The 14,908-nt window shown below is 39.7% G+C and overlaps 2 protein-coding genes across 2 annotated transcripts in view; one reads left to right on the plus strand and one right to left on the minus strand.

The window, feature by feature from the left end:
* Nucleotides 1–7,602, plus strand: part of LOC107295100 (mitogen-activated protein kinase kinase kinase 4) — a gene marked incomplete at its 5' end in the record, with an annotated part of 19,644 nt that extends 12,042 nt beyond the window's left edge. Inside the window, 5 exons of the mRNA XM_015824393.1 lie at nt 1,061–1,220; nt 3,285–3,407; nt 5,220–5,326; nt 6,152–6,331; nt 7,046–7,602. Of these exons, the coding sequence (XP_015679879.1) occupies nt 1,061–1,220; nt 3,285–3,407; nt 5,220–5,326; nt 6,152–6,331; nt 7,046–7,066 (591 nt within the window). The remainder of the gene's footprint in view (nt 1–1,060; nt 1,221–3,284; nt 3,408–5,219; nt 5,327–6,151; nt 6,332–7,045) is intronic.
* Nucleotides 7,603–11,323: 3,721 nt separating this feature from the next.
* Nucleotides 11,324–14,908, minus strand: part of AGPAT4 (1-acylglycerol-3-phosphate O-acyltransferase 4) — a 42,557-nt gene continuing 38,972 nt past the window's right edge. The window contains exon 9 of the mRNA XM_015824394.1: nt 11,324–11,563. Within this exon, the coding sequence (XP_015679880.1) occupies nt 11,472–11,563 (92 nt within the window). The 3' untranslated portion in view covers nt 11,324–11,471. The remainder of the gene's footprint in view (nt 11,564–14,908) is intronic.

The raw sequence follows: 14,908 nt of genomic DNA on the forward strand, positions 1-14,908 counted from the left end.
TTTTTTTGTCCGCCATTTTTTCCCCCTTTTCCGGCGGGTGCCTTACCTCCCTTGGGCTGGGCCAGCTGGTGGTCGGCCTGCTCCGTCTCTGCCGCTTGCCAGCTACGCCTCGGCCGGCGCAGGGGGCGGAACCACGCATGCGCAGCGCTCCCGGGCAGGGAAAGTCCTCCACTTACGACCGGTTGGGTAGTCCTCGACTTACGACCGGTTGGGGTCGCGGCATTAAAAAGGTTGAGAACCACTGTGCTAGAAGATGTTCATCATCTACCTGTTGTCTTAAAAATGTAATGAAATTACGTGCAAGGAAAAGGAGACAGGGAAGGGAAAAGAGAAAATTTACCTTCAACATTAGTCCCTCTTTTAATTATCAAAAAGACTTTGCATAGCCTGAAAAACTAGCTCTGTTTCAAATGGGTAAAAGTAGGAGAGAGGCCTCTTTTCTTAGGGTAGCTGATGGAGTAGACTTGATTCTCTTTTCTACCTTTGGCTGAAATTTGTAAAAAAAAGAAAGAAAGAAAGGCTACTATCTTTGAGAAAGAACAAAGCACAACAGTAAAAAGCATGTAAAACCGTATTTCCCTTATTATAGTTAGACATTTAGTAAATTATATGAATTATATGAGTAATTTGCTGCAGCCATGTTTGTTGCTCATCACAGCAAAGATTTGTCCTCTTTCCTACTGTACGCACAATGGACTGTTGGCAAAAAAGGATTTGGACTCTGTCGCACACCCTAATATAGGGTGTGTGATTGCTAAGTAAAACTTCCAAAATGCAATGAATACCCATTAAGGTTATGGAGTGTAACCAGCTAACTGTTTGTGGGTAGAGCACAGTTTTGCCTTGTCTGGGGTTGCGAGTGAGCAACTGGGAAGCTTCTGTGTCTAATGGAGTACTAGAACTCCTGGTCTCCTGGCTTGTAACCTAGTATCTTTAACCACTACACCAAAGTAGCTCTCATATTTCACATTCAGGGCTTATTGGACCATGCCTATGAATAAAGAGCTGCTTTCTATCTAGTGAGGATGTCCAATTAAAACTCTTTGCACCTCAATTACAGGAAGAAATGTATATCTTTATGGAGTATTGTGACGAGGGAACGCTGGAAGAAGTGTCGAGGCTGGGCCTCCAAGAGCATGTTATTAGACTCTACACAAAGCAGATCACAACAGCCATCAATGTGTTGCACGAACATGGTATAGTGCATCGAGATATTAAAGGTAGTAATTTATTTAGATTTCTCTTCTACTTTGGACTGCTCAACAGATTTTTCTTTAAAGCCAAGTGTAACAGATACGCATTTTAGAAACAAATCACTTCAAATAACATGTTGCATTATTTTCAGCCTTTCCCAGTTCCTCTGCTCCACAGTTGGATGTTTTAAGAGAGTTTGCTTGCTTGCCAGCCAGAATGTATGGCTGATTGTATCTTTCACAGTTGTGATCAGTATTTATAAATGAAGAGAACAGAAAATTCTGACACTTTCCACTGAATCTGAAGGATGCCTTTGGACTTATCAAGACACAAATGGGGACACTTGTTACAACAATAATTGCATCAGCATATGTAAAAGAAAATATTACATGCTGATGTTTGGGAGATTGTTTAGAGAATAGAAGCAGCAGGCAATTATGCTTGACCACAGGATGTTAATGGTTGTTTTTCACCATTTGAAAGTCAAGTTGCCATTCCAGCTGGGTTTTAAATGTAATTCATCATGATCCAAGGATTGGCCTAAACATTCCTTTCTCACGTTTGCAGATTTAATAATAATAATAATAATAATAATAATAATAATAATAATAATAATAATAATAATAATAATAATAATAATAATAATAATAATAATAATAATAATAATAATAATAATAATAATTAATAAAGTTGGAAGGGACTTTGGAGGTCATCGAGTCCAACCCCCTGATCAGGCAGGAAACCCTACACCATTTCAGACAAATGGCTGTCCAGTCTCTTCTTAAAGACTTCCAGTGTTGGAGCATTCACCGCTTCTGGAGGCAGGTTGTTCCACTGATTAATTGTTCTAACTGTCAGGAAGTTTCTCCTCAGTTCTAGGTTGCTTCTCTCCTTGATTAGTTTCCATCCGTTGCTTCTCGTCCTGCCTTCAGGTGCCTTGGAGAATAGCTTGACACCCTCTTCTTTATGGCAGCCCCTGAGATATTGGAACACTGCTATCATGTCTCCCTTCTTCCTTCTCTTCGTTAAACTAGACATACCCAATTCCAGCAGCCGTTCCTTATATGTTTTAGCCTCCAGTCCCCTAATCATCTTTGTTGTTCTTCTCTGTACTCTTTCTAGAGTCTCAACATCTTTTTTACATCGTGGTGACCAAAACTGGATGCAGTATTCCAAGTGTGGCCTTACTAAGGCATTGTAAAGTGGCATTAATACTTCATGTGATCTTGATTCTATCCCCCTGTTAATGCAGCCCAGTACCGCGTTGGCTTTTTGGGCAGCTGCAGCACACTGCTGGCTCATATTTAAGTGATTGTCCACTAGGACTCCGAGGTCCCTCTCACAGTTACTACTATTGAGCAAGGTAGCTTAAGCAGTGAGACAGACCCGCCTGAATAATGATTTCCTGAATAACGATTTATGCTGCTCCATTTCTGCTTCTCCCTCTCTTGAAGACCATTTTCAGTTTCCATAGCAATGCACTGAGGAAGCATCCTGCAGATGGAAGCTCTTCCTCCCTTTCAGAGCTCAAGCTGGAGAAGAAAAATAGGAACAACTGCTATTAGCCTTGTGGGATCAGGAATTATGCAAACTTAATGACAGTTTTTCTTCCCGAATTCTTCCTCGTGCTTAAGAGATCTTGAAAGGGATACATAATTAAAGTCCCCATCTTTTATTTGGAGAATGCAGGAATGCTGGGTCAGAAATAAGATTTGGATAAATCAGGGGTAGTCAACCTTGGCTCTTTTATGACTCGTGGACTTCAACTCCCAGAATTCCTGAGCCAGCTGTGCTGGCTCAGGAATTCTGGGAGTTGAAGTCCACGAGTCATAAAAGAGCCAAGGTTGACTACCCCTGGGATAAATGAATCAAAGGAAATGTGTGTATCGCCCATCCTCGATTGCATGCAGGATATTTATAGGAATTTGTGAGCAGGAATATTAACTGTCCAGATATTTATAATGCATGTACACTTACAGCTTGATTGTACTGTAACAATTTGGATCTAAAATCTTCTCTAGTGTTTAATTGTGAGATCTTATTTATTTATCTGTTTGTTTGTTTGTTTGTTTGTTTATTTTGGCTTTTAGGAGCAAACATCTTTCTTACATCATCAGGATTGATAAAGCTGGGAGATTTTGGCTGCTCCGTAAAATTAAAGAATAACACCCAGACAATGCCTGGGGAGGTGAATAGTACTCTGGGAACTGCCGGTAAGGAAAAACATACAACGAAATCTATGCATATAACACCATCTAGTAGCCATTGAGATTCTCTACTGCAAGGCTTTTCAACCAGTGGTACGGGTACCACCTGTGCTACATTGGCACCTTGCAGATGGCACGCGACCATCCTAGAAAAGTGGTAGCAGGGGAGGGGAATGAGCTGAACCGGTGGCAGCACCTCACAAGCCTGAGCGAGAGATGGCTGGAGCTGCAGGGCTGTCAGGGCTCAGCGGAAGTGCCAGGATCAGCACCAGGCTCCAGCTGGAGCTCGGCGCTGATCCTGGCGCTTCTGCTGAGCCCAGAAGAAGCGCCAATCAGCATCTCCAGGGTCTTGTGATTTACATTCAGATGCTTGGCAACTGATTCATATTTATGACGGTCACAGTGTCCCAGGGTCATGTGGAGTGACCAAAACCTGCTGCAACCACCCAGCAGATGGGGGAATAAAAACCAAACACCACCCCACCCCACCCCCGCTGCCAATCCTCAACAGAAATGCTCACAACAATGAAAACCTCGGACAGGAGGAAGAGCGCCGCCGGGTGGGCAGGCAGGTGTCTTTCTCGGCTGTGGCTTGGGGGGCACTTTTTTCAGTGCCATTGTAACTTTGAACAGTCACTAAGCGAACTGTTGTAAGTGTTGGTCATCAAGTTTTTGACACTTTGCTAGGCGACTGGTGGTACTCGGATATTGCTATCTCCTAAAAGTGGTACAATGGGTGAAAAGGTTGAAAAGCCCTGCTCTACTGTATGCTGTTGATTTCATATCTTATTTTATTATGAGAATGTAAGTTCTAATCTTCAACAAAGCACCTGTCCTCCATTCCAAGGACAGCTAGTCCTTGACTTAAGACCACAATTGAGCCCCAAACCTATGTTGTTAAGTAAGAAATTTGTTAAGTGAGTTTTGCCCCATTTTACGATTTTTCTTGCCACCGTTGTTAAGTGAATCACCGCAGTTGTTAAATTAGTAACACCGTGAATCTGGCTTTCCCATTGACTTTGCTTGTCAGAAGGTCACAAAAGGGTGGTCACATGACCCTGGGACACTGCAGCCGTCATAAATATGAACCAGTTGTCAAAATCCGAATGTAAATCACATGACCATAGGGATGCCGCACTAGACATAAGTGTGAAAGATGTCATTTTTAAGTCATTTTTTTCAGGGCTGTTGTAACTTCGAACGGTCATTAAAGGAACTGTTGTAAGTCAAGGACTACCTGTACTAGTTTAGCTACTGTTTAGGTTTTCCAGGTTGATCAAGATTGCTTAAGTCCTGCCACCTTCTGGAATTTCAGTGTCAGTACAGATCTGTAAATCTAAATCAAAAATAAAATCTTCGGGTTGCATTGTCGCAATTGTCCAAACTCTGCAGATCAGTAAAGCGCTCATCAATATTATCTGTTATTTTTGATATTATGCAAAGCGATTTTTATAGGGGCGTGCAACTGTTTTATAATTAACTTCTAGCTTTGTACTAGTCCTAGTAGGGATACAAAACTGTGTGAAAATATTTCTCTTGCACTAGAGTGAGTGGGACACCTGTAGCTCTTTCTTAAAGAGAACGTATTTTGGAAAGGCAAAATAAAATTTGTGAAAATGTTTCTAAAATAAGCAATAATGTCTACCTTAAATTCACATAGAATAACCGAAGATTGTACTTTGTACTTAAAAACATGGCAGCAGAGATGGGTAGCTTACTACCGATCGAGCTTTGGTTTCTCAGACAAATCCCTTTGTTGAGAAGCCTTCTGTTCCTTTTGTTGCATAAACTGATGTGATCCTGTGTGTTGTTTCAAAGCATACATGGCTCCTGAAGTGATTACTAGAGCTAAAGGAGAAGGCCATGGACGAGCAGCAGACATCTGGAGCCTTGGATGCGTTGTGATTGAAATGGTCACAGGGAAGGTAAGTCTCCTATATGACAGAGGTCGCCCACCTTTTGGGCACCAGGGACCGGTGCCATGGAGAAAGGTTTTTCTGCAGACCAGGGGGTGTGTGGTTTTGAGGATGGAGCTTTGCCTATTTGTGCGGCCCGCTTGCTGGCATGCTGCAGACCGGTGCTGATCCATGGACCGGGGGTTGGGGACACCTGCTATATGATGTTCACTCAATTTAGTTACTGAGGATGCCTTGTGGATGATCTAAAGCATGCCATTATTGGATTTCTGGGATATTAAATAAGTTGAACTTTGCTCAGTTAAAAGCCACTGGCAAGAGAAGAATTAATTTTGACTGAAATCCTGAGTGTACTTTCCTAAGCTTAATAGAAAGAACTGATTCAACTGCATAGAACCTATTTATTAAAGTTGAAGTATGAATGAATCTTGTCCTTGCGACATCATTTAGTTCATTTATCTTTTGGAGCCTATTTGAAGATCTCAGAGAAGTCTGCACAGATTTCTGCTATCTCCAAATAGGGAGTAAGTTAGTTTCCAGATTTCAGATAAGCCAACATTGTAAATAGAGTCTAACCAGTATGAGAACTGCTTGGGAATATTGTTTGGTGCATTGCTTGATTCTTAAATGTATTAATGGAATAGAGAGATAGCTAAATCTTGCCCACTGATTGGAATTGCCCCCCACCCCATGTGATTATGAATCTTCATACTCATTAGACTTATCAGAGCTTATTGTTATCAAAGAAGAAATGCAGCAACTAACTTACCACTATGTGTCTAGACAGTGAGAAAATTCAGTTTCTCAACCTGGATTACTTCTATTTTGTTACAGAGACCCTGGCATGAATTTGAGCATAATTTTCAGATCATGTATAGGGTAGGAATGGGTCATAAGCCCCCGATTCCTGAAAGGATAAGTCCAGAAGGAAAAGATTTCCTTTCTCATTGCCTGGAGAGTGATCCAAAGATGAGATGGACAGCTAGCCAGCTCCTCGATCATTCATTTGTCAAGGTTAGTTAAGCTTGGCTATTCTTGATAGTAACTCTGTGGATCTTATTCTTTAGAACGTAAGTGTACCTGTTTAAATTAAAAAGAGCTTGTGGATTTTAGTTCTAGTCTTCATAAGCAATTACTGCACATTTTTCTTCTTTTAGAGTCATCAGAAGAACTGGAACAGCATAATTCATTCAGCATAAATACGTAACCCCCAACTTAACTGGGAGATAAAGACATTGCTTGTATTTTCAGAGTTTTCCCCTATTGGCAACTTCTAAATGATTAGGCTTTGTGTGCCTTTGGGACAATGAATAGTGCACCAAAAGGAGGTAGGGGCAGACTTAGGGGAGCCTACAGTTTTGCTGCCGGGCTAAGCATCTTTAAAGCAAAATAAAAGTATCCTAATTCTAACCAGATATGCTCAGCGGCCATAAGATGCTGGAGGAGGACAGGTGATGGCACGAAGGGCATTAGCTTGAATCCCAGTCAGCATGATTCCAAAGTGCAACATTTGGCTCAGTCCAAGGGTGTCCAACCTTGGCAACTTTAATACCTGTAGACTTCAACTGCCAGATTTCTTAACTGGTGGCCATGCCGGCAGTGGAATTCTGGGAGTTGAAGTCCTCACACCCAGAAATGGCCACGGTTGGGAAACACTGTCCAACAGCATCATACCTTTAAAAGAAAAGCCTAATAGGGCTAATTGTCCGTTCTCTCGTTACCACCCAGGTGTGCACAGATGAAGAATGAAGCTATGCACATGGTTGCCTGTATTCGGGTGAAGTATTTTTGAATCACTACTATATGTAATATTTACATTTGGACTGTGTTGAGACACAGGATATGACTCAAGGCCTAACATGACTGAAGACTGCACAAGTGACAGGCGTCACTTTTACTGCTGCTGCTGTTTGTTTCCCTTGGCACCTGTTGTTCCCCTGGCAGCCCCATGAGTTTAAAGAAGCTGCATGTTTCAGTGAAAGTGCCATTACTACTGTATAATGGACCATGACCTTATTTTTGTCCTTTCTCTGTTTCTCAGATGACTGAGAACTGTAATGTTAATATGTAGGATTTTTGAACTTTTAGGTTCAAAAACAAAGTTAGTGTTATATCAGGCATTCTGAACCTTATTTTTAATCTCCTGTTTGTTGAGTGCACTGACTGTGAACTTCTATTTTTCTGTTTTTTTGTTTCTGTTTTTTATTGGCCAGCTTGATTCGTTATGCAGACGTTGATTGAAGAAATTTAAAAGCTTTTTCTCAATAAATGGTTTATTTTAGGAAGTTCTTGGTTTCCTATTTTGTTGCTGAAGCTGATACTTAAATGGCTTTATCATCATCAGGCGTCTTAGTTGCACTTGTGTAGCTTATTTGAGCTATAGTTTGGATAGGGATTTTAAAATTTCTGGGAAGGTAAGTAGCCCTTACTATTGCTCACAGTTATGCTTATATCTTGCCACTAAAGCTTAATTCAAGAGTGAATCCAGATCTTCAGATGTAACTAATGTAGGAATCAGTTATGTCATTCACCTGCAATTATAGACTTCAGTAACATATCAGGCTGTGGTTTTAACTCCCTATTACTGCTATGGTAGTTCTTCCCCCCCCCCCCCAAACCAAAATTCAGAGTTGCAAGTGTAATGAAGCTTCTATAAATAATTCCTTTAAATAGTTCAGTGGTTCATTTCCTTGAACAAAGGAAATTCATCTGATAGAGAAAAGTGGTTATCAGCCAAGAATAGCTAAATTGCATGTGATTTTCAAAGCAAAAGTCTAGCAAAGAAGATTCCAATTCAATTCGTGCACATTTGGCTACCGTTATAAGGGCTTAAACATAATGTTCGCAGTTCTCTTACACAGACTGAATGGCCAAATTTTAATCCTCGCTTTTTAACTCCTCTACTTGTTTAAATCAGATGTGGCGTCTCCCTGTACAATATCCATAGTTGCAATTCTTTTATAAAGACACATGCATGCATCTCCATTGATATCATATGCTTATATTTAGCCCTGATTTCTCAGCACCCCTCTATTTCGTTAATGGTGTGTTGAAAAGTACATTTACAATTTCACATCTAAGTACACTGCTATTTTAGCAACAATCAAGCTATATATCTTCCTTGGCATTTGGATATCACGATAACGTATGGGTTAAAAGTTGATTAAAACATGGCATCTAGGTCAGTTCACTTTTTTAGACTGAAAGCGATGCTTGTCAATGAAGCACTAAATGTTTAAATTTTGCTTAAATTATAGTCGGGCCTTTTTGTATTTCATGTGGTTTCAGAAGTTGAAAGAAATTAAGCAGGAATGAGACAGCCTTTAAAATAAAGTAATCCTGCTGTGCAAGGAAGGAAGTTTCTATTTCCAAGAAATACATCATAAACGACACTGGCCAGGAGGATCCAGTTGGTATTCCGATCATTATTATCCATGGAAAACAAAAGTTCAACAAGAGATTTTTTTTTTCCAAGTAAACTTTGAAAAGCAGTAAATATAAAGGTGGGGAATCATAAGTCTGTTAGAGTAATAGATGGATAAGTGATGGATTGAATGCAGCAGTAAAGCGAAGTGTTTTGGAAATCACTTGTTCAGCATAATGGAAAGGGGAAGCTGAATGAGGGAATTTTAATACATTATCTTGAATTTCTCCATACCACAAGTAGCCCTTGACTTACGACTACAATTGAACCCCAAATTTCTGTTGCTAAGAGAGACAGTTAAGTGAGCTTTATGACCTTTCTTGTCACAGTTGTTAAGTGAATCACTGCAGTTAAGTTAGTAACACACCTGTTTAGTGAATCTGGCTTCCTCACCACTGACTTTGCTTGTCAGAAGGTTGCAAAGGGTGATCACATGACCCTGGGACACTGCAACCATCATAAATATGAGTCAGTCGTTTTGATAACATGACCATGGAGAAGCTGCAGTGGCCCTGAGTGTGAAAAACAATCGTAAGTCCTTTTTTCCAGTGCCATTGTAACTGAACGGTCAAATGAACTGTTGTAAGTTGAGGACTGCCTGTATATCAGGAATGAACTTACCTGCGTACAGGTCCACTGGATTAATGGTAACAGACATGTTGAAAGCAACTGAGCTAAATAAAAGGGCAAGCTAACCAGAAAGACCTGTTGCTTGGAGTCTGCTATAAATCAAAGCAGTCAGAAGAGGTAAAGCAGGATTGAAGCTTCAGAAAAAATTAAACAGTTTTGATGAAAGGTTTCAACTATCCAGTTGTCTGCTAAAAGTCTCATTCTGCCAAATATATCAGTTAAATTCTTGTGGTCCTGATAATTTTCCCTTTCAAAAGTAAGAGGGTGGCTGTTAGCTTGGATTTGGTCCTTGCTAAGGGATTCACAAGAGTATTTTTAAATGGTTGGGATGTTGGATACACCGTTAACTACTAAAAACAGTCTACCTCAAACAGTGAATTTTAGAATGCTAAACAAACCATTGTAGTATAAAGGTTGGATTTTTACTTAAGCCACAGAACTCTAAAGCTTTGTTTACAAATTAAAATATCAAGAGTTTGCAGATTTATTTGGCCTAAACCAAATAATCTACATTAGAGTTTGGTGTAATATATTATTAGAATATGATAAATTCCACAGGGAGACATAATAGTAGCAGTGCAGATCTATACATCAAAGAGGCCAGAGTACTATCCAAGCTGAGATACTGTCAATATTCTAATATAATTTTCATGATCATTATATCATATACTAGGAATACAGCCAATGTAACACCTGTATTTAAATTTTAAATGAGGATTCTAGAAAAGATGGGCCATATAATTTACTATCTAATTTGGATAGTAGTATTAAAGATAATACTGTGCATATAGAAAATAAGTTTTAGTGAATAAGAGTTTCTATAGAAATAACTTCACTAATGCTTTGAGTTCCTTGGGAATGTTGATGTATGAATAACTGCATTGTGTGGATATTTCTGTAAATGGACTTTCAGACAGCTTTTAACTTCACTGAAATCTTGGGAGTAAAGAGACAGTCTTTTATAGATTCATAATGATTAAAGAATAAAGCAAAAAAGCAAAATTGTTTTTACAGTAGAAGAATGCAAGAAATAGATTACTTTAGGATATGTAATTATGACTGGAAATGTTAAACCTTTCCAAATGTAATAAAGGGTTGAGAATGAGTACTCTGGAGCCAAGTCCACAAAGGAAATAAACAAATGCAAATTTTAAAAAAATGGGATTGCAAAATAAAAGAGAACTAACTGCATTCACTTCACTTTCTGAAGTGAACTGAAAACAAACTGGTAATACAAGTCTCTTTGCAAACTGAAAACAAATGTTAAGGGGAAAGACTTCCTATTTTTATCAGGCTGGCCAAAGGATAAATATTTGGATAGTGCTAAGTAGCTCAGTGAAAGTACTATTCAAGAATCACTTATTGGTTAAAACAATTACTTCCACAAAAATAGATTAGAAGTGAAACTAAACAAATCTAAAATGCATTTGGAATACAGACTATAACAGTGTTTCTCAACCTTGACAATTTTAAGGCATGTGGACTTCAACTCCCAGAATTTCACAGCCAGCATTGCTGGCTGTGGAATTCTGGGAGTTGAAGTCCACATGCCTTAAAATTGTCAAGGTTGAGAAACACTGGACTATAACAAGCCTCTCTGGGCTTTCCTGAGGCAGCTTGTTGGTCACAATTGGGAAACACGCCACCAGACTAGAAAGAACAAAGTAAGGAAGTTCTTACTTTCTTAGTTAAATACATAAAATACTCATTTTGGTCATCTTGTAGGAAAGTAAACTTTATTTCATATTTTAATCCATTAAAGATTTATTCAGAAAAAAAGAATATTAATTCCTTCATTTGCTTTCTTCCTATACTTTGCATATTGTCTCTTCCTTAGTTTAAAAAAAAACCCTGCTTCTCTGAAAAATCTGAATAATAAAAAAGTATAGAAAAAAATAAAATGAATTGCAGACTATTGACTCTTGTTGCCAGCTGGAGCAGGGTGGGGGTTGGGGGGGGAGAGATGAATAGAGAAGAGAGGTGACTTCAGTGAAGGCACGAGCTCTCTCTAGCAGATTCCTGGTCTTCATGTCTGAAGATAGATGTGCACAGCAGTTCACAAGCTTGTTCCCTTTGGGTATGAAGCAGTCTCTGGAGATTTCATTTTTGCTTCTCCTTGTGTCCGTGGTTGCCGTAAGTTGAGCCTTTGTTAATTTCTGTTACTGCTATCATCCATCGAACACCAACTGAAACTGAAATTTTTAAAAAAAGGATATCTGGTGTTAAACACAGAGAAGTAAGGAGAAAACTATTAGCAAATTCTCTTGCAAACTTTATATTGCATATATATAGCATATACAGCATATACCAGTGGTGGTGAACCTATGGCACGGGTGCCAGAGGCGGCACTCGGAGCCCTCTCTGTGGGCACACGTGCCGTTGCCCCAGCCTTGCCTCCCCCCGTGACCCCCCCTCCAGCAGCCCCCCTGAAGGAGACTCGCCCTCGAGCATGGCCCACATGGAGCAGCGCAACCAAGGACATGGCAGCGCAGCCAAGGACATGGCAGACTCTGCTCTCACATCCCATCATGCAGTTGATGCTGCAGGGCGCGGGCAGAGGGTGTGGCCGCCATAGCGCTGCTGGGCTGCCTGTGCGATTGGGCCCTGGAAGCGGTGAATGGTCCTGTGGGCAGGCGGGGGGGGGATAGGGGCGGGTAGGGGGGGTGGAGCCAGTTTTTGGGCACTCGGTCTCTAAAAGGTTCGCCATCACTGGCATATACAAACTTTATATTGCCCTGCTAGTACTTTGCCATGTTATGCAAAGAAAGAGAATTATTCAGCCTTTGGGATATCATGCTAGAAATAAATGCTTTTCTTCTATAGTTTTAAAAATATTCTAGGAGAAAAAATAGGCACAAAAACACACGCTGCTGATTATCAGATCCTTTGTTCAACCAGACGGATTACTGTACAGTACTGCCCATTTTATCTCTTTAAAGCTATATCGCTCATTTAAAATCATTTATATTATATATATTACTGGAAATGCTTTGTGTGTGTTAATTGATTAAAAAAATACAGAAATTTCTCTAATGAAGACTTATTGGTGGTATCAAGAAACCAGGAGCCAAGACAGAGTTCAGAAAGCGCTATATGTTTTTTTCCCATGCAACCTATATACAAGAATCTGATCTACTAACGCTCAAGGCAAATTGGTGCCAGATAACAGTCAATGGACTTCAAGGGAGGCTGGCCTTGGGTCTCTTTCACAGGGGTGTAGGGATTCCAGACTGATGATGCATTTGACCCAGGCCCTTACAACTGGCTAGTTTTGGGGCATTAAAATATAGAATGCTATATATGCCGTTCAAAAGTCTCCTGAAGATCAAAGGGCTTCCTTCCAGTCAATGTGGTGATTAGCCTGTAACCCTACAAAACCCTTGATATTTAACTGACTTATAAAAGCATGACCCTCCCCCAACCTAGTTAAACAATTCTGTATCGTATAGCTGCAAGGATATTATGAGTTAACTTCTAAAACTCTTCTCCCTCAGTGATGGTAGCAGCAATGTTTCTAATAGCATAAACAATTGCCAAGCGTTTTGACAGCACTTAAATTCAATAGCAGCAATAAATAAATACAATAAAATATTCTCTGCAGAGAGCACAAATGCGGTTATCATTTCCTCCACCCTAAATATATATTCACTTGCTACAGAATAGTATGGACTATGAACAGAAAATTCATTGTGGTATTAGAAAGACTGAGGTTGCCTGATTCATCTGAGCTTAATAGTTTTGTGACAGGCTATTAAGTAATCGTATAACCACACTTCCAAAGCAGAATAACCAACCACCAAATACACCATTGGAAGACACTCAACAACTCCAGCTAGGGAAATCCAAGAATCTGACAAATATAAGTTATATAATATTCCCATTATATCAAAATAGTTTTGAATGAGCAAAATTAAAAGCTACATTGGTCATAAAAATAAGAACTCAAAGCGCAAGTAATCCCACAAGTGACATAACACCTTTTGCATAAACTATATATATGACTTCTTGGGCTGGACAGCATTCTGTGTGCAGAACTTGACTGCTGTTTCATTTCTTTCCAAATGGATCTTGTATATGATGACAGCTTTCTGTGATTATTACTGACCTTTAAAGCCATGTCCTAAATGGAAAAGGTACTCTGTGATAGCGGTAAGTCCATGCAAAGTTTTAGATCGACATAAAACTGTAACAACTAGTCTCAACTTCTACATGCAATTCATATTATTTCAAGTCAACTTGGTTTGGTGGAAAATATTGGAAAAATTATTGTTTTCTGTTTAACTGGAACCTCAGTAATAACCAAGAGAAGTAGCACTATAAGTTCAGTTTTCACAATATCTCATCCCATCTCTGTTACTCTAATAGACTTGAGTGAGATACTCAGTCCTGGGTCAGCTCCAACAATTTCACTTACTGGCTTCTAGCCTTCTTCAAGGTATGACTCCTAGCAGAGGCCTAGAAAGGAGGAGAGAGAAAGAGAGAGAAAGGAAACACATGCACAGGAACACGTGCACCATTCAGTTGAAACTGCATGCTCATGCACTTTTATAAAAGACATTGTGTTGAGGCTGGTGGTCCTAATTTACTGACTGCCTTGTTAAATAGCCATTTCAATTTAACAGTGGTTGGGGGGGAAAACTGTGACCACTCCTTCCATTTACAGCCACTATTACATCCTACAGTCATGTGATCACCATTTGGATCCTTTGCAACCCTTATTTACAACAATCACAGCATCCTGTCATCAGATAATTGCCATTTGTAAGCTTCACAACTGGCTTCCAACAAGCAGATTTAAGGGAGAACACAGAAGTGGAATCACAAGTCATTAAGTGAGATGTGATGTCTCACTTAGTGACCACGGTGATTTGCTTAATGATGGAAGTGAGAGTGGGATTAAGTCACAAGATTATTTTGCTTAAGAGACCAGGACACTCGGTAACAAGTTTCCACTCCCAACTGCTGTTAGTAAGCAAAGGCCTGTTATACTTCCTACTCAATTACATTACTAATCCAGAATCCATTTTAATTCTTGCTACAAACAGATGAAGAAGGAAGGGAAGGGAATAGTTTACAGAAACTATGTGTGAGAGACAGGAGTGCAAGGTAAAGAACTCATCTCAAAATGTTTTAAATATATTACCAATTTCTATGCAATTCCGGCAGTTTGACACCCCTGAACTAGATGAATTCTGTATTAATAAAGGAAAACATCTGTAGCTCATGGCTGAAATGAGAGATCTTTGGGGGCTTTTTTTGGCAGACATTTAATTCACCACTGATGATATTACCTAGTGTGGGCAATGAAACGTCTGCCAGAAAACAACCAAGATCGGAATATTTTTGAATAGCAGCTTAATAAGGCTAATATACTGGCAATCACCCGGAAAATGAAAACTATTGAAAATAAGCATCAGAGGAAACAAATACATTTGATGTTGTGATAGCAGCCACTAGCACTGCATCATTCAGAGACTTCAATCAATTATATATGGGGCTTCCCTATAGAGGATATTTTATGTGAATGTGCCGAAGAA

Source organism: Protobothrops mucrosquamatus, unplaced genomic scaffold, assembly GCF_001527695.2.
Source record: "Protobothrops mucrosquamatus isolate PMUCROS unplaced genomic scaffold, P.Mucros_1.0 scaffold2219, whole genome shotgun sequence".
Taxonomy (NCBI): Eukaryota; Metazoa; Chordata; class Lepidosauria; order Squamata; family Viperidae; genus Protobothrops; species Protobothrops mucrosquamatus.